Source organism: Daphnia carinata, chromosome 8 (genome assembly GCF_022539665.2).
Source record: "Daphnia carinata strain CSIRO-1 chromosome 8, CSIRO_AGI_Dcar_HiC_V3, whole genome shotgun sequence".
NCBI lineage: Eukaryota > Metazoa > Arthropoda > Branchiopoda > Diplostraca > Daphniidae > Daphnia > Daphnia carinata.
Window position 1 is genome coordinate 3,661,449 of NC_081338.1, and position 22,318 is coordinate 3,683,766.

General features: G+C 37.5%; 3 protein-coding genes and 2 long non-coding RNA genes across 16 annotated transcripts in view; 3 read left to right on the forward strand and 2 right to left on the reverse strand.

Moving 5' to 3' along the window:
- Positions 1-22,318, forward strand: part of LOC130703631 (diphosphomevalonate decarboxylase-like) — a 58,960-nt gene that overhangs the window by 2,182 nt on the left and 34,460 nt on the right. The gene's annotated exons all lie outside the window — the stretch shown is intronic.
- Positions 48-1,152, reverse strand: LOC130703639 (uncharacterized). 2 transcript variants are annotated; one of them, XM_057525076.2, is made up of 5 exons: positions 1,081-1,152; positions 906-1,012; positions 687-844; positions 552-626; positions 48-478 (listed from the first exon to the last, which is right to left on the reverse strand). In XM_057525076.2, the coding sequence occupies exons 2-5, from the start codon at positions 999-1,001 to the stop codon at positions 223-225; spliced, it is 585 nt and encodes a 194-aa protein (XP_057381059.1). In that variant the 5' UTR covers positions 1,002-1,012; positions 1,081-1,152; the 3' UTR covers positions 48-222. The 2 variants fall into 2 exon arrangements, with proteins under 2 accessions (XP_057381059.1, XP_057381060.1); XM_057525077.1 differs by having other exon boundaries at positions 1,087-1,105.
- Positions 3,985-8,814, forward strand: LOC130703643 (uncharacterized). Of its 11 annotated transcripts, none has more exons than XR_009004769.2 (14): positions 3,985-4,124; positions 4,316-4,455; positions 4,526-4,626; positions 4,680-4,805; positions 4,871-5,043; positions 5,106-5,563; positions 5,637-6,038; positions 6,096-6,993; positions 7,069-7,258; positions 7,334-7,514; positions 7,602-7,878; positions 7,949-8,133; positions 8,195-8,340; positions 8,403-8,814. It is a non-coding gene; the product is annotated as an uncharacterized LOC130703643 (long non-coding RNA). The 11 variants fall into 11 exon arrangements; XR_009004764.2 differs by having other exon boundaries at positions 3,993-4,455; positions 8,403-8,551; positions 8,649-8,814; XR_009004765.2 differs by having other exon boundaries at positions 3,993-4,455; positions 6,096-6,500; positions 6,882-6,993.
- On the forward strand, positions 9,299-9,882 carry LOC132088235 (uncharacterized). The gene is made up of 3 exons (XR_009421624.1): positions 9,299-9,483; positions 9,537-9,686; positions 9,749-9,882. It is a non-coding gene; the product is annotated as an uncharacterized LOC132088235 (long non-coding RNA).
- LOC130704165 (phospholipid-transporting ATPase IF-like) lies at positions 17,120-22,264 on the reverse strand. Its single transcript, XM_057525635.2, has 22 exons — positions 22,175-22,264; positions 21,600-21,818; positions 21,365-21,529; positions 21,136-21,288; positions 20,842-21,073; positions 20,686-20,767; positions 20,537-20,631; positions 20,353-20,472; positions 20,178-20,293; positions 19,972-20,124; positions 19,722-19,912; positions 19,412-19,658; positions 19,106-19,342; positions 18,913-19,046; positions 18,692-18,851; positions 18,525-18,627; positions 18,260-18,465; positions 18,003-18,189; positions 17,796-17,941; positions 17,625-17,731; positions 17,400-17,565; positions 17,120-17,327 (listed from the first exon to the last, which is right to left on the reverse strand). The coding sequence occupies exons 1-22, from the start codon at positions 22,196-22,198 to the stop codon at positions 17,181-17,183; spliced, it is 3,390 nt and encodes a 1,129-aa protein (XP_057381618.2). The 5' UTR covers positions 22,199-22,264; the 3' UTR covers positions 17,120-17,180.

The window sequence follows — 22,318 nt, forward strand, 5'->3', positions numbered from 1 at the left end:
CCTAGGAATAGTAAGCCCATATTAAGTTGAAAACGAAAATACTGACGTTAACTTTTGGCATTTGCTATATTTTGCATTTTTTAAAAAGGAAGTTGATGGTAAAATTTCCGAGAAAATGAAACGTGTACATAAAAAGGAAGAAAACGTGAATCGTATTAAGCGACTCGTGAACGTGCTGAGATGGAGTAAGTACAATATGAATAGGGAAACATTCTCCGTGATCTAAGATGATTTATCTTCTTTGGGCGGTTGAAGCTTGTGACTAGGAAATGGATGGGCGAGGGATTTCAGCGTCGGATAGTTTTCTATAGCCCTGAAAACGAGAAGAATTGTTTCCGAATCGAATGGACAACGAGCAAAAGCTTGATTGCAAGTCTCCGAGTTCTTGGCCGTTGATCCGATGAATGCCGCATACTGGAACACTCCCCTACCTTTGGCAGTTTTGGGCCCGTCTGCGGAAACGGCCAAAGGCTTGTCACTAATTACACACATCAATAGAAATATTAAGTGCCGTGACATTTTAGAATATGCGCGTTTGGAATAAATTTTACTCGAGCATAGATCGCAGAAGAACTTCTTCAGGCAGTAATTCACTTTCAGCTCGGCGATGCAATTCACAGATCAACCTGTAAGTGTACGCAATTATTAATTGCAATTAAAGACGCTGGTGTTATAGAGCAACAAACCTCGATCCACAGCCGAATTTATCAACTTGAATGGCCGTGTCCAGGTAAGAGTCCACTTCCTTAACATGGTCTTTTTCGGTGTAATTGGCCGAGAGAAGAGCAATGTCGAACATGTCAACCGACGCCTTCGCCTCTTTGTTAGCTTTGCTATCATCAATCTGATGGAAAGGCGAATAATGCAGATTTGCAATGTGATTCAAACGGTGTCATTGTACTGACCACAGTCTCAACGGGAACCGCATCCGGTTGTGGTAAAGCTGCCGGTTGCACCTCGACAATCAAAGCTATAGCAAGCAGACTGTAAAGCATAAACATCTTCGGGAAGTCTAGATATGGAAGTAGATGTATGACATTTTTATTGATTATATAAACTGGCTCAATTAATAAAGAATACTTGTACTGTATAGCTGCGTCCGCTTTTCGATGGTAAGAGGAGTAAACAAACAGTTGAACTGAGCTATTGACTTTGGCATGGTGGGTCTCTTTATACACACAGAGCAGAAACCTCCTCAAAGTAAAAATACCCGATAGTGGTGAGGAAATGGGCTTGTTGCTTTCACTCTTCGTAGTGTTGAATCGCTACCATTTTCTCTTCCACTGAACCAGTGTCACGCCATCTGTATCGTCGTTTGCAAAGAAACACGCTGGTGCGAATGATTGTTTTTAATGCACGATAGTTTCTAAATCGAGCAACATGCCACGATTCCGCTGGGCTCACGATATACGAGGTATTTGATCCATGGATTTCGTAAAAAAAAAGGAAAAACAGGAAAACAATGAGAGAGAGAGAGAGAGAGAGAGAGAGAGAGAGAGAGAGAGAGAGAGAGAGAGAAAAGAGGAGTAGTGTTCCACTTAATAACGTGCTTTGCTGATAGAATTACGGAAAGCGTGAACGAGAAAGTGTATTTAACCATTTTCGATCTTACTCTTCGTGAGTTTCCATTTCACGCTTTTCAGTGGTAGGGCAATGACGATACTTTCTATTTTGTTTACAGCATTTTTTTTTTCGTTAATGGTAGTAGAACGTAATAGCCAGTTATAGGTAGGATATCCTTTCTTCTTCGAGCAATATGGCTATATCGCCAGAATCATGTCCTTTTAGCAGATAGCTTAATCAATAACAAGTAGATTTTTTCCTATTGAAAACTGGGATTTTTTATACGCTTAATGTTGCCGAAACCTTTTTCTCATCCCCTCTTTTAAAAACCATGATGGCCGATTTCGGAGTACTGACCAATAGGATTCAAGTGGGGTAAGGGTCAGAAAATGTCACCAGAGAACAGCCATTCCACTTCTAGGGATATTACCCTATTTAGGGGGATTTAAGGAAAATTTTTGGAATCTAGGGTGCAGTTATGGAAATCTAGGGTTTCCGGGATTATCCAGGGCCTATTTAATTTTCTGGGGATTTCTCGGGATTTTGAGATTTTTGGCCAAACCGCTGTTGCTTTTGGCGCTTTTATGCAACTTCAAAAGTAAAATGTTCCTCAATAAGAGCCACCAAGCGGACAATGGTGAACGGTACGCTTTTCAGAAAGTAGTACTGACTAGGATACACCACGAACTCCATTTGATCCTCCAAACGTCTGTGCCAAACATATCGCACGCCGAATTTTTTAAGACTCAAGTCTCCGACTGAATTTCTGACAAGCACTTGACCCAATTGCAAAAGCTGGGGAGAGTTCCTTGAATATATACGTAGGAATTACGAATCTATTTTGTTCAACCATGATGAACAATTTGTTGTTGAGACATGATGAACCCGAGGCCTCTCACACAATTTTGTTATCTAGGTGAGCAACACACCGTTCATTGGGAAACGCTGTGATTCTCTTGAGGCTTTATAACGTTGAAAGTTCGATGACAATTATTTTTGGAAAAAACCATATCTTTATTGCTTAACTAAACAAATATGATGGGGCAATCCGATGGTTTTATTTCCATAGCCAATTTAAATTTTTCTGGTAACTTGTTTGGCTTTGACGGGCACTAGTTAATTGCTTTAAAAATGTGTTCGATTTAATACTGTTCTATAATAAATAAAATGGGTTATTTTATTTACATTTATAAAAATAATAAAAAATTTTTTGAAGCAATGGTGTCTATAAGAATCGAACACGGACAGTCGACGTATGATCTCAGTGCTATACCACAGCGCCCTACCACAGCGCGACACCACTATTAGTCACATATTATATAGCTCCGGTATTAGAACGAAGGTCGATGAAAAATAAATTTGTTTGAGATGTGCGGTCCTGGCACAGTGGTTACCACCTTCGCTTCGCATTCTGAAGGCCCCGGGTTCAAGTCCCGACACCGCCAACTTCCCCCCCTCCCTTTCCCTCCAAATCTTCATTCAAGATACGCAAGATTCATCGGATTACGCAAGCTTCTACAACAGATCAAGACGCTTCAAGAAAGAAAAGAAGAAGAGAGAAAACAAGAAGAAAGAAAAAAAGAAGAGAGAAAAGAAAAGAGAAAAAAGAAGAGCCATGCCTACTATAAAGGGGCTAAATGGCACATCAAAAAAAGCCTTGCCAGGCTAAAAATGGCAAAAATAGCCTTGTCAGGCTAAAAATCGATCTGTAGTACTGTTCACTACCTTGAAGATCGAACCACAAGCTGAAAGGTAGAGAAGAGGCGATCGTTGAACGTAGGCTGTTCGTTAGCCTCCCCACGGCCTGAAAGACGGCTCGTGGATGCAGGCAGCTTATCATCGGGATATGTGACCCAATTCGCTACCCGTAAGTTTTTGTTGTTCCTTTTTGTATCTATCAAGCATGAAAGAGTACTTTTGTAAGTAACTGCAAATAGATGCAGCGATAGAGAATGTTTGGTAATATTATTTATTGAGCGAGGATTATATAACAATATAACAAGCTATATATAAGCTGGAGACCCGAGTTGACTCAGTCATTTCTTTTTTCCCTGTTTTTGGCCACGCGCGGCACACATTTCCAACTGTTTTTTCTTCATTCACCGTTACCAAACAGTGGAAAGTGGAGCTCGGTTTGGGGTATTACGCCCCTCTGGCAATGCAGTTTTAGGCGCTGGAGGTATTGCGTTGACAGGCCGTTATTATTATTTGTTATTTTATTATTATTTTTATCGTTTTATTTTTGTTGGTATATTATAGTAGGCCATGTGAGTATGCCATGAAAGTAACAGGGATTTTTCTGGGGATTTTATTTTTTTTAAATAGGGATTTATGTCCCCAGTCTGGCAACGTTCTAGGGATACCACTTTGCGGAAAGTGGAAACACTGCCAGAGAACCATGAACAGTCTATATTACCGTTTACCGATATAACTATGGTCGCATAGTGTGTATGTTCTGTGTGCCAGCAACAGACACCCAAGGAAATTTATTGTTAATTTTACAACTTGATTTTGGGATTTCCAAGTTTTCAATTTTCGTCCTCCTATTGCTGTTATCGCACGTAGGAAGGTCTTTAATCAAATTTTACTCAACCTAGTATAATCTGAATAGTACATTCAGAGTAATCCTTTTGATTATGTCCTGCGAAGTGCCATATTAAAGAATGTTGAGGTTTATGTACCGCCATAAAACAATTAAGTTCAAAATAGAGAAAGTGAATGAGGTAGTCAGAATGAATGTATTTTGTCATAGGTGGCTTGGTAAATTCAAACGTTCATTACCTCACATGTTCATTCAATGGAGGGAAATCAAACTTTGATCTCTTCTTTCTGTGTTGTATTTGCCCCTAATTATGGAATGCCGTTTCACATGAAGGATCTAAAAGCTGGAAAGTAAAAAAAAAAACAAAGAAAAAATTCCTTAAGTTTAAAAAAAAAATTTTGATTCCATTGGATTGGGCAGGTAAACCTAGGACTTAGAAACACTCAAAGGTGAACACAGATGAGTAGACTGAATCCAAGTTTGTTTTGCAAACCCATTGTGATTTTCAAAAGGATTTTCTGGTAATAAAGTTATTTAAAATTTTTATACCATTTTTAACTTATTTTTTTAACAGATATTTTTTACTTATCAACATGTAGCCATTCCGTAGTTATTCATGTGCCTCCTACCACCAGTTCAGCACAGACTGGACCTTATCCCAAAGGAAGGTGGAATCCTGGACATAGGGTAACTCAATGGTGTAATAAAATTAAAATCTTGTTTACTACTTGGCTTTGAAATTATCATAATTTTCCATATTAAAAGTTTGCACTGAAAGACAAGCCAAAAACCTTTATAAAATCATCTAAAAATAGAAGCAGAAATATGCCGCTCGTTTAACAATAACGTATAAAGGATTAGTATTTTATTGAGGTGAAGTTGGAAAGAACATTAGCAAAGATTTTCCAAAGCCAAGCATTTTCCAGTTGAAAGTCATGGTAACTTGGTTTTATTAATTACAACAACTTCACAGCCATTATCTTTTTAATCAATTTCACAGGAATTACAGGATTCATATAAATATATAGAACAATGTTAAAAAAAAAAGATTCGGTGCAAATTAGGAGTTAGCAGAAGCGACGAGGGATAGATTAACAAAGATAAACTGACTGGCCTTTCCGAAGACTGAAAATAACCGATGTTACGCTCATTCGTAAGCGAGAACTAGCTTCCAGGTAATACCAGAACATTCAACTAAAATTGAAACTAAAAAAATGGCAACGAAGATTGTTGGCCAGTGTAAAAGTTACGTGAAAGGAGAAATGCAAGTAAAAGGTCGTTAAGGAAAGCACAGCGGGAATCGAGGAGGATTGTTAGGATTTTTCGCGACGAATATTATGAATGAAGCATAAAGGGACAAAAATAATGAAAAAACACAGTGTTCCAGGTAGGAGCTTCGGGTCGAAGGCACGTAATAAGTTTGCTGCACTTTGTGAAGAGTGCCAATGTACCACAGAGGTACGTTGCTATTTAACAAGAGAAAATAACAATTCTACAAAGTATTTTAATGACTAATTACCGTACAACACAGAATTGACAAATCAATTTACATCTCGATAAATCCGGCTTAACATGGGGGATCTTACAATGGAAGCACTCTAAGCAACAATCTACGTACCTCACTAACGAAGCATCGTGGTATGGCCTTGTGGCAACAGTACGTTTTCAAAGGAAGGTTCGTGCAGGACTGTAACCTGTAGTTTTGCATAACACCATATATACATACTGCCACGTTTTTAACTTGGATTTCTAGAAATTAATTTATGATAGATAAAACATGAATTTGGAGGTTAATAACTGTTGAACGGTTAACTTTTTATTTTGAAATGGAGGGAAATGCCCATGTGTTAGAAGGGCCCCAACAACCGAAGAAGACTGGGAGGCCACGAAAAACGGTGCTGGAGTCACTAAGATCCTTGTTGTGGATCAAAAGGTATGGTTTTTAAATTTCAAGAGTTAAAAGAGAGATTACCCTATATATATTTTTAAGTATCCAGCATGGCGTAAACAACCGAGGCGGTCCAATGGTGCATGGGCATCGATGACGGCAGCTGGAGCACCAGGATGATAGCCACGGATTCAGAGGTATTAGTTTGAAGTATCTTAACGTTTTTTTTTCTTGTATATGTATTAAAGGTAGATCCGACAAGCGAAGAAGCGGATATATAAGATCAATCACAGCCGCATCCACTAGGATCATCGCCGCTATCGTTTTACTTTAAGTTTTCAGTTCTTCTGTTTCCGACGTAGCGCGTCAACCACCATTTTATAAGACGGCGACTGGTCTTCCTGAGGAAAGCTGATCCCCGGATCGCATCCGTCCATGGCGAATAAATCGCCATGTTCGGTCCTTATCATCCACATATCGGGTCAATCCTGGTCGAGCTCAGTATAGGTACACTGTTTTACCGCTAGATGGTCTGAGAGTAAAAATACTAAACCTAAAACTGTCTGTGTGAGGACGATCCAAGCTTTCTTTGCTTTTTTATTTGTCATTTAGTCTGGTTTCTAGCATCGAGATTCCTCGTTCGGTCTTTTCGGTACTTTATAAAGAGAAGCATGCATTTTAGATGAAAATTTTTCTTCAAATAAAGGCTTTCATTTAAGCACTGCCAGAGGAAAATATATTGTCAAAGATCATAGCCATACCAATATTAGGCTACACGGGTTTTAATTTTTTTCCACGTATCAAACAGTAAACTCTTGCTACAGGAAAAAGCCAGCAAATAACAAATGTATCATTCAGTTTCAAAATTTCATTATTTTCACTTTACAGTGCCATCTTATCTACTAAATTGTAAATTCAAAATTTGGGTAACAGCTGTGACCATATTAAGGCTGAAGTGGTTAAAAATTCTTAAAGACAGTTTTGAAAACTTTTCTTGCAGGTAAAGATGTTTTACCTGTTATTGATTTGTGATGTCGTTTTTGAAAGTTTTTTTTTGTGTGAACGTATATTACAGGATATTTTCAGTGAGACCTCAGAAAAAACATGGTTTTGTCAGTTGTGTGTGAACACATCTCTGACTGCATTTCATCCAATTGTTGTACTTATCATGGTTGCTTTTCCCAAGCAGCAGGCAATTGATACTTCTTTTCATTTCTATTTTACTCATCATGCTTCAGCCACCAGCATTGTTTCATCAGTATTCAGTATGTGTAAATATCTAAAGTTTGATTATTTATTAATTTACTGGTATTTGACAAAATTTAGTATATGTGTTTTAGGTGATTTTAATCGCTATAAAACAACGGATTAACAAGAAAAAACCGGTGGAGATGTCATCACCATCGCCGGTGCATATTTGTTTCTAGGTTGTTGTTGTTCAATTGTTATCCTTGGATCATTGAAGAAGGTCATGCTTTCCACTGAATCAGATCTTTTTTATCCCGTTAATTAATAAGCCAGGTAATAAATCTGTTACCTTCAAATTTGCTTTTCCCGAGGGTTTAATGGAAGATTGACAAAATTTTCCTTTGGTTTTTTTTTTTTCAGGAAAAGCAACAGTTGTTTTGGTCTTTTCCCTGGTATGCTGTCCATCTTTAATCTCTTGTAGTTGCAAAAATGGGATAGAGTTATGTCAGAGTGGATTTATGCCTAAAAGAGGTTGTCTTTGCTACCAAGATACTCGGTCGTTTCAAGAAATGTTCTCACTGAAACCTAATAGGTTTCACAGTGCTACCAAGAGCATGATCCAGCATACAACAACAAGAACCTCGTGTTTAACACACCGGTCGTCTGCTTTTGCATATTCAGTGCCTACTCCACACAGGTTTTATTCTTCTAGGCATAAGCATCAGTTGTCCGCTCATGACCCTCTAATTTTCTTTTCCGATTTGTAGCCAGTTACGATAGTTTTCTCTTAACTATGTACAACATTTCTTTCACGGGTTTGCCGTGTTCCTGTTCACTGTTTTGTACCAGAATTTCACAAAACAGCAGCTTTTAAGCAATTTTCACTTGTATAGTTCAACAACAGGTTACGCCCGTATGAGCTGGACTCAATTTCTTAAATGGAACATTCTTGGTAGGTTTATATTAACTTACGTAGGAAATTAAGTTCATTGCTCTATCTTTCTTTGCTCTAGCTCTCTGGCACGCAATCGTAATTTCCTTCGGAACGCATTTGTTGTATTACTACGAATGCGATGTTGTTTATAATGGCCAACCACTGGATTTCGTTACATTTGGCACTATTATGTGTCAAGTTGTCGCCTGGGTCACGAATTTAAAGGTAGAAAATTTTAGAATAAGGTTTAATTTTTCTTCTATGCTAAAAATTATTTTGGTAAACAGCTCCTGGTGGAGTCACGCCACTGGACTGATTTATTCACAGCATCCGTAGCCGTGTCTATTTATCTAGGCTTTTCAGCCATTGTACTCCTCTATTGCGCTTATGACTAGTATGGAACCATTAATTAATAATTTACACTAACAGGATAAAGGTAAAAACGCGTTGTCGTAAGAATGTTTATGACATACTTTTTCATTATTGTGCGTTAGTAGTTTATTTGATAGTTTCTGTTTTCGTGTAATTCCAAGAACGCTGCACGTGACTTCGAAAACGTACATATAAAACCTTGTGTGAGTAAATTACCCAGCAGGTCTGCCACGCCTAGCCAACTAAACGTTAATTCTTGCCCTAGAAACGCTAACATAGGTAAAAATTTTTTCTCAAAAACTGACACTCATCGGAATTTGTTGAATATCACAGGATATACTCAAAATTGAGTGCTGATTTCGGGAAAATAGCAATTTTTTCGTTAAGTTAATTGGTTTTGAAATAAACCAAATATTTGACAAAATGCTAACACGCCAGTACGTTACAGCGCTAGTGCGATGCAGTGGAAATATTCAGTGAGAATGTATAGAAAATTAACTATAAATCTGAGGTAGATGGCGATAGCAGTAAAACAGAAAAAAGCGCCGATACTTTTTTTGGGGGGTAAAACGGATTGCAATACTTTTTTGTTGATGTGATATAGTTGTGTCGTGTGTGTCACAATTTATGTTCCATTAACTATATAAATGTGGCAAATATGTTTCCAGGCCATATGGATACTCCCAATATGGTGTGTTTACAAGGATATCCTTCAGTGAAAATGAGTAACGTCAGTAGAAACTTTTGATTTCTTCTCAAAAAAGTTTGGCTTTATGGCAATCTATGGCAATCCGTTTTACACCCCCAAAAAAAAATCACTTTTTTCTTTTTTTTCCGACACGTAGCCATCTACCGCTCAGACTCGTTATTACTGGCATGTAGGCAATTTCAGTCCATTGAATGCCATTCGCAGTCAGTTGAATAGCGTGGGTGGAGAATAACGTGTGGCTGGAGAAAAATATGTTGAAATGGATAAGATAATAAAAGATAAGGATGGTAAGTACAAAGATTATCATATTAGTTTTCAATTATTAATTATTCTTTTTTAGCTCTAATTATGAACCTGCAGGCTCAATTATTGTTCGTAATCAGTCCATGCAGCGATGGAACTGAACAATTGTGGGACTGTATTTGGGCCGAAAATGGGTTTGGTACGGAAACACAGAAATGGCATGAGTTCAACATCAAACATGGATTAGGTACTTTTCGGTTTTTTGTCTATCGAAAAAGTATTTTTAATGCTATTATTTTGCATTCACAGAATTTTAGCGGGGGATCAAGTTAAGTCTGGAAGTGTTACAGGATGGAAGAGTGAGCCTACAGTTGAAAAAACGCTGAGAGTGCATTACCATTAAGGTATGAGGTAAAGTAATAGAGTAATGCAACTTGTCTAATGAGAAGTACCATCTTGTGTAAATGAATCTTGTATAACAGCAATCCTTTATAGTTCTGTCACAGCTAGAAGCCTCAAATGATTCTGCTTCTCTTGCTAAAGAACAACTTGTCCTTTACGTTCAGAGTATTGGTGAAGATGTTAAACTTCGCTGGCAATGCAGCGATGAACATCATACATGGACTCTTTAGGTATGAACAGCATTTTCTTGAAAAAATTTTGAATTTATGACAAAGCATTTCTCCTCCTTTTTGCCAACCATGTCTAATCTACAGAAAAAAAATTTATCCAATAGGAAAGGATTTTCAGCATACTGGGAACACAACTATCAACAATGCAACATTCTAGGGGTGTTATTTTATCATTCAAGAGCCTTATACAATGATTTTCATCTACAATTTGTATGGCCTTTCCCAAGCTTCTGTCAGAAGTTGAATCTGAGTCATGTAAGTCACATGAGCAACAATTGAGATGCTTAATGGTGTTGTTTTTCTTTTCTCAGTGTAGGTTAATAGTAACATTGGATCTGAAAAAATTCTTGGTTGGGGCATGACACTGAATAAATTGTAATGATTGGATGGATGACATGATATTTCTATACTTCATTCGGATTCCCGAGACGGTATTTGATATTTAAAAAATTGAAGTGCATATCTGGGCTCCCTTCCTTTCCGTAGCCCCGTTTCCCCTTGACTCGTAATAAGCCCGTAGGGGGTCATGCCCCTACTGTACGGTATATATAAAAACAACATATACCGAGGTTTGGAGGGCTCTGGCCGGAAAGGGGACGTGGGGTGCCGCTTAGTCCGATGATGTGTTCACGGAGGGCGACGTGGCTACACACAAATCCGAACTAAAGGTTAATCGCTCCTGTAAAAATGTTCCAAATCTTCGGCTCTTCTTCCGGCTTCTCTTAGCCAATCACCGGGTAATCTCCCCGGTGGGTCAACAAGGCAGTGTCTCCCCCTGCCTGGGTTGACGGCAACTTTTGAAAGGGCTATTATGCCTTTTTAAAGTTGCAAAAATAATTGTAATGTGCAGAGAATTGTCAATAAAATTTTTTTTATAAAATATTTTTTCCAAAATTTGTTTCTTTCATTGTCTGTTTTCACTGTGTTTACACATTACATTTATCAACTTTTTTTTTAGCTTGCTCAATTCACCTTAATTGTTTATGCAACCTTTGATTGCAAGCATTGTTTCCATTGGTTTATCGTTTATCTGCAAGTATTCAATTATTATTTATTACACTCCTTGAATTCTTCAACTTAGATTCAAGGAACAACGTGTAATACAAGGATATTTTCTGAAGTAATTTTGTATTGTATTTTGTTTTACTCGTATGGGAACCGATCCCCAGACATTCAGCGTGCAATGCCGATGCTCTATCGTTGAGCCACGAGATATATCTAAATTTTTTATTATCGCATATCATGTGTTATCGTCTAGGAAGTTTATGCAGTCTTTCAGAACTATATGTTTATCTTCCTATTGCATTCATAAGGTCCATAGCTCTGTGGTAGATCCTTTAGCTGCGATACCTGGTACCCTTGGTTCAAACCTCAGTAGATGTATGAAAATGAAGCATAATAAATTTAGAAAAGAATGTCTCAGAATTGCATTCCGGTTTTTTTCGAAATGTAAATGCAAGTCCGCAAGTGACTAGAAAAAAAGCCAACTTGTTATCATATGATTCATGGCTCATTGGTAGAGCATCGGCGCGGTATGCCGAACATCCAGGGTTCGATCCCTGGATAATAATAGAATGCCTACAGATAAACGATAAACCAATGTAAACAATGCTTACCATCAAAGTTCGACAAAAAAAAATAAGGCAAAGCAAAAAAAAAAAGAAAAAGTTGATAAATGTAGTGTAGTAGATAAATAGTTAGCTGTGTTGAGTGAACACAGCTAACACAGACAAAGAAAGAAACAAATTTTGGAAAAAATATTTTATAAAAAAAATTTTATTGACAATTCTCTGCACATTACAATTATTTTTGCAACTTTAAAAAGGCATAATAGCCCTTTCAAAAGTTGCCGTCAACCCAGGCAGGGGGAGACACTGCCTTGTTGACCCACCGGGGAGATTACCCGGTGATTGGCTAAGAGAAGCCGGAAGAAGAGCCGAAGATTTGGAACATTTTTACTGGAGCGATTAACCTTTAGTTCGGATTTGTGTGTAGCCACGTCGCCCTCCGTGAACACATCATCGGACTAAGCGGACCCCACGTCCCCTTTCCGGCCAGAGCCCTCCAAACCTCGGTATATGTTATTTTTATATATACCGTACAGTAGGGGCATGACCCCCTACGGGCTTATTACGAGTCAAGGGGAAACGGGGCTACGGAAAGGAAGGGAGCCCAGATATGCACTTCAATTTTTTAAATATCAAATACCGTCTCGGGAATCCGAATGAAGTATAGAAATATCATGTCATCCATCCAATCATTACAATTTATTCAGTGTTATGCCCCAACCAAGAATTTTTTCAGATCCAATGTTACTATTAACCTACACTGAGAAAAGAAAAACAACACCATTAAGCATCTCAATTGTTACTCATGTGACTTACATGACTCAGATTCAACTTCTGACAGAAGCTTGGGAAAGGCCATACAAATTGTAGATGAAAATCATTGTATAAGGCTCTTGAATGATAAAATAACACCCCTAGAATGTTGCATTGTTGATAGTTGTGTTCCCAGTATGCTGAAAATCCTTTCCTATTGGATAAATTTTTTTTCTGTAGATTAGACATGGTTGGCAAAAAGGAGGAGAAATGCTTTGTCATAAATTCAAAATTTTTTCAAGAAAATTCTGTTCATACCTAAAGAGTCCATGTATGATGTTCATCGCTGCATTGCCAGCGAAGTTTAACATCTTCACCAATATTCTGAACGTAAAGGAGAAGTTGTTCTTTAGCAAGAGAAGCAGAATCATTTGAGGCTTCTAGCTGTGACAGAACTATTGGATTGCTGTTATACAAGATTCATTTACACAAGATGGTACTTCTCATTAGACAAGTTGCATTACTCTATTACTTTACCTCATACCTTAATGGTAATGCACTCTCAGCGTTTTTTCAACTGTAGGCTCACTCTTCCATCCTGTAACACTTCCAGACTTGACTTGATCCCCCGCTAAAATTCTGTGAATGCAAAATAATAGCATTAAAAATACTTTTTCGATAGACAAAAAACCGAAAAGTACCTAATCCATGTTTGATGTTGAACTCATGCCATTTCTGTGTTTCCGTACCAAACCCATTTTCGGCAGTCTTTATGGTAATATTAATCAAAGCCACATGTACCACTATGAAATGCATGTTGAAAAGCAAATAAAAACCTGTTGAGATGGATATCAGGAGAATCAGATTAGATCTCAATCAACTTCAGTTATTCTTTTTCCCTATAGTACTTAGTGACATAGCATAATAGATATACCTGCCTCAATTCAGAACCATAGACCAACGGAAAAGAACACAGAAATGTAGCTGTGAAAGCAGATCACTTTAGAACACAGGACCAGGTATAGATCATATAAGAGTAGACCTAAATGCAAAGACAAAAATATTGGGCATAATTGACGTTTAACAGACATAGTAGCAAAATAAAATAATTGTCAAAGAAAGACATATGCACACTTGGGTTGGAGAACGGGTAAGTCTGATGCAATTTATGGCAATCCGTTTTACCTCCCCCCTCCCCCCCAAATAAAAGATAAATATCGGCTTTACTTTCTGTTTTACTGCTACCCACTGGAAGATGGCGATAGCAGTGAAATAGAAAAAAAAGGCCGAAATTGTTTTTTTTTTGGGGGGGGGGGGGGGGGTAAAACGGATTGCCATAGTTTACTCATCAAAGCAGCTGTTTTTAAATATATTTAATAGTACGATACGCTGTTTCGTATAGGAGCGCTGTACCGTACTGGCACGCCAACTTCGATTTGGGAAAGTCGGGCTTATTTTCAAGCCCTAAGTTCTTGAACATCGATAGCCGTTGAGTGAAATAGAACTGGAGACCTTACCAATAGATGGCTATACCGTTTGGTGTGTCGTCTGTGGTATAAATCCAAGGTTTACCATATGTAAGCTTGCACATATGGTATTCATATTGGCATGTAATCGAAATTTTCTATTTTTAGGTGATGGCATTCGCGTTACATTTTAGACAAGGCCTACTATACAATGGGATTAATTATTCATATTTATTAATTCTTTCCCTTGGTCAGACGCTCGAGCTATTAGTATTACAAAATTCCCCGTAGCATGCCAGTATGATACAGCGTAACGTAAAATAAGAAAAAGTCGGGCTTATTTTTTAAACGGGCTTATTTTTAAACCTGACTGTACATCAGATGGCCGTGCATGATAAGGTTATAATAATAGCACGAGGTAAATCTTCATGCTATGATCTATACTTATCAGGTATACCTTCCCATTAGTGTGATACATCATGCTAGTAGTATCTGTTAACGAAGTAGTGTTATAAGTATATGCAACTCGCGCGATCAACCAATAGTGAAATAGCAAAACAAACACGAAAAAAGCCGCCACCCCATTTCATTTATGATCAAAATGCTTAAAATGTCTGAAATATTAATGTTCATTTTTTACTTTTGCCAAGTTAAAAAAAAAAAAATAAATACCGGAAGTGACCGGAAGTAGCCTATATATCCAGAAATACTGGGCCCAATAATAATATAAATATAATAAATATGATTTTCGTGATTCTCGTGAAATTTATGTGTATCCGACCTATTTTGACCTGTTTTTGGCGAAAAGTCCAATTTGGCCAAAATCGCGATTTTTCCTGAACAACTGTTCAGGGAAATGTGCGATTTTTGACGATTTTCGGGTATTTCCTACTAACACATGGATTCAACCCCAAATTTCACGAGGATTACGAAAATGTGATTCTTTTTTCATTCAGACCAACAGATAGTGAGTTATTAAGCATTTTCAAACCAGAAGTTATACTGAAAGTTAAAATTTCGAAAATTTAAAAAATGAACTATGTTCTCCTTTACAAGTTACAAAAGATCTGCGTAGTTTTAAACGTAGGCTATAGTAAATTAACATAACATGGCCTTTCAAAGTTCTTAAAATTCAGTTTTAAGGTACGATCTGTATACCACTTCAAATCACTACCCCACACAGAATATTCGAAGCAAATGTTTCAAAACCATCCCCTTAATTTGATAGCCATCAGAATTAAGGTGATAGTGGAATAGATATGGTTATTACCGGAAGAAGTAAACGGGAGATCCAATTCTTGCGGAATATTGATAGCAAACAGCACATCTTGTTAGAATTTCTTGAAGGTCCAACAAAAAAATCTTATGTTACAGACTGGGAATATTTTGTTGCATTGGGAAATCACTGCTATCCACATAGTTTTTGCATTAACATGCAGGCATGAACATCTGCATTTAAATCCATAGATAAGTTACAATTGATTCACAAAGTAAGAAAATCATGCAACAAACCACGATATGTGCAGAGTCCACAACAGAACACATCTGTTACTTTTAACTCCACTACTGGATATGTTTACTAATAAAGCAGAATAAGGTTAACATGTTGCAAATGTAAAAGTAGTAATTAATCATCTTAATAATCCTGAAAATTGGCTTTTGGTTCTAAAACACAAAAGCCATCAATTTTCCCCAAATATCATACACAGTTCTTCTTGTAATACTGGCTTTACCCAGAATGATACAACATGAGACCTGGTTTTCCAAAAGTATGTTAATATTACCTCATTCTAAGCCCAAGTGCAACGGTTGACATTTCGTTTAGGTAACGAAACAGTGCAATATTTGCACATGGATAATAGCGGTGGAGGTAAAAACAACAACAAAAAACAGAAATAACGATACCGTTCAGACGAGGGAAACTCAAATACACGTTGTCAACGTAAAAACAAAGTAAACAATGAGAATCACATGACAATAAAAAATAATAATAGTTCGATTTCAGACGCTAGAGGCTGATGAATCTGCAGCGCCATCTAGTGGAAATACAGTTTGGACAGGTTTTTAAAAATAAGCCCGAAAAAATAAGCTCGACAAAACAAGCCCGACTTTTCTTATCATTTTTATTTCTTCAAATAGTATGTGGTATATCTTCATGCTATGATCTATATTTACCAGATATACCTTCCAATTAGCGTGATACATAATGCTAGTAGTCTCTGTTAACGAAGTAGTTTCATAAGAATATGCAACTCTTGCGATCAACCAATATATTGGTTTATCTATAGTATTTTATTTTTTACTATAGTAAAATAACAAAACAAACACGAAAGAAGCCGCTACACCATTTCATATATGATGAAAATGCTTAAAATGTTTCGCATATTAATGTTCGTTTTTTACTTTTTGCGAAGTTGAAAAAAAAAACAAGTTACCGGAAGTAGCCTACATCTCCCGAAATACTGGGCCCCCAACAAAACGAATATGATTTTCGTGATCCTCGTGAAATTTAAGGTGTGTCTGACGTATTCTGACCTGTTTTTGGCGAAAAGTTCAATTTTCGTATCGTATCGTAAACGGCGAATTAGGACAATCGACAAATATTACTGTTGATTAGGATGAATTAAAATTTTTTTTGGCTGAAATCCTATGTTGTGTCAGAATAAATATTGGTCACAAGATATTTGCGATCAATTCTTCTGATCAGCCTGTACCAATTAACAAGTTGACATATAAACTAGCTATCTAACTGTTATGATGAATACATATATTTACTTTAATGTAAATAAACAGTCCCAGTCCAGAGAAGTAAAAGCTATGCAGTTATGAAACATCTTCACACCTTAGAAGATTTCACCATAACTAACATTAAAATGAGAGAGTAAGATTTGTTAAGACGTTGCCACATTTTGAAATCCATGGATTGAACAAGTTTTTACCAGGTAACAAGAACAAAGAATTCAAAGGCAACCTATAGTTGAATGAGAAAATCTTCACTAACTTAGTATTAAAATAGCTGGGAAAATTGAACAGTATCCAGTTATATTTAAATAGGGGTAGTCAACCTAGTTCCAAGCAATAAAACCCAGACTCCTAAACATCACTATAGTCCTTGCTATCTTGTGATCAAGCTGACAGCTCTTTGACTTAGTAATCCTGTATCACTTTGTTGATTGCAGTTTCGGAATGACTGAATACCGGCTTGACTGGAGATGTAAAAAAAAAACATAAAATAAAATATACTCTGCCCAGTTGCTGAGCTTATGTTTCACAGATATAATTTTAAATCAATGCTGACTATACATACAACCAGATGAATAATTTATGGATCCAGACTGTTATCGTTCTGTCTAGAGGTCATCTTTAAGTTTCGCCGGTGAGAGAAGCCTACATCGAACGACTTCTTTGATCGCTGACTCATAAAGGACACGATCCGTTCTAGTTTTCCATTAGCCAGTTGCACTGAGGACTTTAAATATGAAAAAAGTAGGCACCACAGATTAAAGACAATATTTCGTATGAGCTAAATGTGGCCAATTACTTGAGTAGAAACAATGCCGTTTCGGATAATCTGTGTTTCTGCCATGACCACTAAAAGATCCGGTAACAGACAAAGAACAACCAACAAGAAATGCAATAACCAAGCGGCGAGGGAAGACGAAGATACCATGTAAATCCACAACATGGCGTTACTCTCGACGAAATTACTGCGAATTGTTAAAATTATTATCCTGCTAGTGTAAATTATTAATTAATGGTTCCATACTAGTCATAAGCGCAATAGAGGAGTACAATGGCTGAAAAGCCTAGAAGAACAGACACGGCTACGGATGCTGTGAATAAAAGAGTCCAGTGGCGTGACTCCAGCAGGAGCTGTTTACCAAATATAATTTTTAGCATTAGAAGAAAAATTTAACCTTATTCTAAGATGCTCTACCTTTAAATTCGTGACCCAGGCGACAACTTGACACATAATAGTGCCAAATGTAACGAAATCCAGTGGTTGGCCTTTATAAACATCGTCACACTCGTAGTAGAATAGTAAATGTGTTCCGAAGTAAATAACGATTGCATGCCACAGCGCTAAAGCAAAGAAATATTGAGCAATGAACTTAATTTCCTACGTAAGTTAATATAAACCTACCAAGGATGTTCCATTTAAGAAATTGAGTCCAGCTCATGCGGGCGTCCCCTGTTGTTGAACCATACAAGTGAAGATTGCTTAAAAGCTGCTGTTCTGTGAAATTTTGGTCCAAAACAGTGAACAGGAACACGGGCAAACCCGTGAAAGTAATATTGTACATAGTTAAGAGAAAACTATCGTAAACTGGCTACAAATCGGAAAAGAAAATTAGAGGGTCGTGAGCGGGCACTTGATGCTTATGCCTAGAAGTATTAAACCTGTGTGGAGTAGGCACTGAATATGCAAAAGAAGACGACCGGTGTGTTAAACACGAGGTTCTTGTAGAAGAAATACATAGCCAATGAAGAGATACGCCAGTAATACCACTGACCATGAATAAATAAAACCCGGCGCAAATAATGGAAACGTGCAAAGGCGAAGTCTGCACAACGAACAGCTTGTCTACCCTCTTTGCCCATTATACCTATGCAAGATGACGTTACAAATTCTGTAAATCTTCTATGCTCATCCGTAAATCGTTACCTAATCCAATATGAGCTTCTTGAATCATAGACACATCATTTGCTCCGTCTCCAATGGCCGCAGTGGTAGGCTTTTCTGGGAATTCTTTGACCAGTTTCACCACCTTTAATCAAGTTACGTACTAGTTGTAAGTTTGCGTTTTATTGCAATTGTGTGTAAATTTATACCTCGGCCTTTTGGATAGGCGACATCCGACAACACACGACAGCTTCACAGTGCTTTGTCACGTCGGCTAAAAGAGCTCGATGATGAATCAATGCTATGGCAAGGCAATGGCCATCAACTACCATTCCATAATGGAGATCTTGTTCATTTCGTATAGTTTTCCTATCGCCAATAAATAATTCAAAAACACGCGTAAAGCACTTACGTATTACCAGGAAAATACTTAGTCTGAAGTAAAATTTCTTCTACTCTATCCGGTATGCTCAATTCGAAAATGTGCATACCGCGTTTGAAATGGCCACAAGAATGTGCTATGTTCACAGCAGTTTCTAATTTATCACCAGTAAGCACCCATATCTATGAACGAAAACACGAATAGCATGACAGACTTTGATGGGAAAAAATAGCGTAATTACCTTAATTCCTGCAACTTTAAGAGATTCTAAGGTTTCCTGCACTTCTTCTTGAAGTTGATCCTCTACTCCGGTTGCTCCCAATAACGTCAGATGTGCCTCAATAAAATCGAAAGATTTGGCCAGTTCCTCCTCTCTGTTTGTCATCGATTGGCTAGCAACTTCCAGTAAATGGTCGATTGCCTGGTATTCTTCTGAACTGAGATGACGCGATGCTATCGTCAATGTTCGCAGACCAAGCTAGAAGAAAGAAGTCATAACGATCACATTTAGGGAAAAGAGAAAGAAGTTAGGGCCACTTTGTTTTACTATTGCGTAGTCTTTTATGTGTTGTTCAGTTGCGGCTATTGATTCAGCCACACAATGAGGTAATACTGTACTTTCGGCGCCTTTACAAAGCAACCAAATAGAGTCGTCGGGAAACTGAACTATCACCGACATTCGTTTTCGGTTTGAATCAAATTCAAGAACATGTAAACGGCGATATTTCCGTATTTCACCTTTGACAGAGATGGTGCAAACGCCGCCAATCTCTCCGCAATAAATTACTCCAAACCTAAGCAAATTATTCCACGACATTAATAATCCTAGAAATTGATTATTGAAAGATAGCTATTACTTCTGACAGGCTTCGATGAGTGCTTTCTCGTCTGGACTGGATGCTTGGTATTCGAAATCTCCTATGTCAGCAATGAAGGTTGGATTGTCATTTTCTAACTTGTTCTTTTGTTCGTTTTTGCTTTTACGAACACCGATTACGGTAGCTGTGTGACACAGGGCTAGTGTGATCAAGAATTGCTCCTCTGATGACTAGGACAATTTCATAAATATAACGAAAAATAGCAAAAATGAAGCTTGATCAGATTTACCGAAAACTGTTCAACGTGTCGAAGGCCGTCTTCCAATTCAACCATAAGCATGCAATTTTTTTCGGTGTATTTTTTGCCCGCAATCGAGCACTGACGGAACTCCATGCAATTCTCTGTTAGCGTCCCAGTTTTATCTGTGAAAAGATACTGCACCTAAGAGACAAAACCTTCAGTTAGTTGTCAGCTAAATCATCGTAATCAAGTACTTGTCCCAGTTCTTCGTTCAAGTCAGACGTATTACAAATCGCAGGTTCATCAGTCGGCTCATGATAGAGATTAAGGTCCCATCCAAAAAATTGGCTGCTCGTGAATTTTTGCACTTCTAATGTTTAATAATAATGAGCTATCGCGCACAATTTTTAATAGATTTATGTACTTTACCTAAAGTAGTATACAACGAAATGGGGACGATGTAGCTGAAAATGACAAGAAAAGCTGATAGATCGGCCAACACACCAACCAATGACACCGTTTCGTTCTCTCCTAGGTAAAGTGCGCCGTCTATATCGGAAAAATTATAGAATTACTTCCGTTCGAATTTCAAAAGGCACTGACGTAACTGTACCTAAATTTGAGAGGAACAAATATTTCTGCATTGTACAAAGGGCTATTTCCAGCGCAAGAAGACCCATGAAAACCAAAAGATAGCGATTCATGCTCCTAAAAAGATAACAACAATTATATCTGTAAGCAGGCAATCTATTGGTTAGGCACCTTTCAACGGTCGAAAACTTATTGCTCGTTATAAGCGAGTTAAGGCCGAGTTTAGTTTGTTGGCCGGTGTACACGGCACACCCTAAATTCATTTAAGGGGCAAGCGACTAAAGTGAAAGAAACAATCATATTCAGTTAAGGAAATGGTTGTAGTACCGTAGATAAATTCCGTGTCTTTGAGTTTGGCTCCTCGAAGTAAAAGGTTGTCAAGTCCCAAAGAAGCTTTCACGGAACTAATTGCGTTCAAAGAATCACATTGGTAAACGGTCAAAGTTCCTATAAACTGATATAGGTTCACTGTTGGTTGTTGACACTCAATGTTTCCTTTTAAATTATTCAATTTCTCTGGATCATCAAAATCTCGGGTTATTCTTGTGCTGATCTTAACCTAACAAGGCAATTCCATAAAACATATTATAACAGCAATCACATTTAAAGATTTTCACGCACCTTGTAATTTGTTTCACCGTCTAGATTGGCCGTAGTCAAGTAACATTTTCCCTCCTTGTTGGAAGAAGATAGCAACACTAAATCGCATGGGAAACTTTCCTCTTGTTTAATTCTTATAATATCGCCGACACGGATTTCTTTTGCTTTAACTTTCTAGAAAATTAAATTCAAGACGAACTTTTTGGCTTCCGAGAAAATGAATGTTTCAGTTCTTTTTATCTTATAATACTTGAATTGCTCCATTACGAACGACGTCGATTTTCTGCAAGTTAACTTCACGGTCTCTGACGTGTCGTAGAAAGTCTTCATAGCCTTGTTTTGCTCCCGTTATGACAACAACGAAAAGCAGCGGCAGCCAAGTTGTCCAAGGGCTGACGGGACTGTTGATCACGATCTTAAGATAAAAGGCAAAAACAATTACAAATTTAGCAAACAGCATTCTATGCGGTGATCCGCAAAGTTACCATGATGATGCCAATGAGAAGAAAATACGTATTTGCTATACGACGAAATTGTTCGAATAAGTTCTTCGGTAAAAAGTTCACGATGGTGTATTTGGAGGAAATAACTTCATTGTCTGGATAATTCTGCTGATCGTAATGGACCGGTGGTTCAACTCCATCCGGAATAGTATTCCCAATAAAGATAAACCTGTTTGGAATCTCATGCTTTGCGCCTTTTTTCTGGGGAAAAAAAATTTCAATTAACTAACATACTAGTCGAATATAGCGATGAAGATTTGTTCTGCCCCCAGAATTAATTGCCTTTAACGATACGAGCGTGTGTTTCGCTAGATTTGCTGCTAGAAGCAGCAAAACGCGTATCCTTGTATTACAAAAAAAAAACAAAAAAAAACAAAACAATAGACGATGAAAGCCGGTAACGGTTTAGAATGAAATTTCTCGGCTATCTTCCAATATCCATTCTGTCTCACGGAACAGAATGGATCTTGAAGAAACAATTCCTTTTTTAAGCAACGATGTTGATTACGACACCTCAAATATAAACAAACTCGAAGCTCAAAAGAAAACAATATTACCCAAAGTCGTCGAAAGCGTCCCATTATGTGTACACAAAACTCCGCTCTTTACTAATGCCCAAAAAACTATGTAGGCTGGTTATCATAACAACCACTAGATATCTATGTTAAGCAATGATTTGTACACAAAGATAGTGTAATGCT

Excerpts from the sequence above, each read along its gene's own strand:
- LOC130703639 (XM_057525076.2), bottom strand. The coding sequence starts at position 1,001 with ATGTTTATGCTTTACAGTCTGCTTGCTATAGCTTTGATTGTCGAGGTG. Across the intron at positions 845-905 it reads CGGTTCCCGTTGAGACTGTG|ATTGATGATAGCAAAGCTAA; the intron begins GTCAGTACAATG and ends CCTTTCCATCAG. Across the intron at positions 479-551 it reads CTTCTGCGATCTATGCTCGA|TGACAAGCCTTTGGCCGTTT; the intron begins GTAAAATTTATT and ends GTGTGTAATTAG.
- LOC130704165 (XM_057525635.2), bottom strand. The coding sequence starts at position 22,198 with ATGGGACGCTTTCGACGACTTTGG. Across the intron at positions 21,289-21,364 it reads TTCGTAATGGAGCAATTCAA|AAAGTTAAAGCAAAAGAAAT; the intron begins GTATTATAAGAT and ends TTAATTTTCTAG. Across the intron at positions 18,852-18,912 it reads GAAATTTTACTTCAGACTAA|GAAAACTATACGAAATGAAC; the intron begins GTATTTTCCTGG and ends TATTGGCGATAG.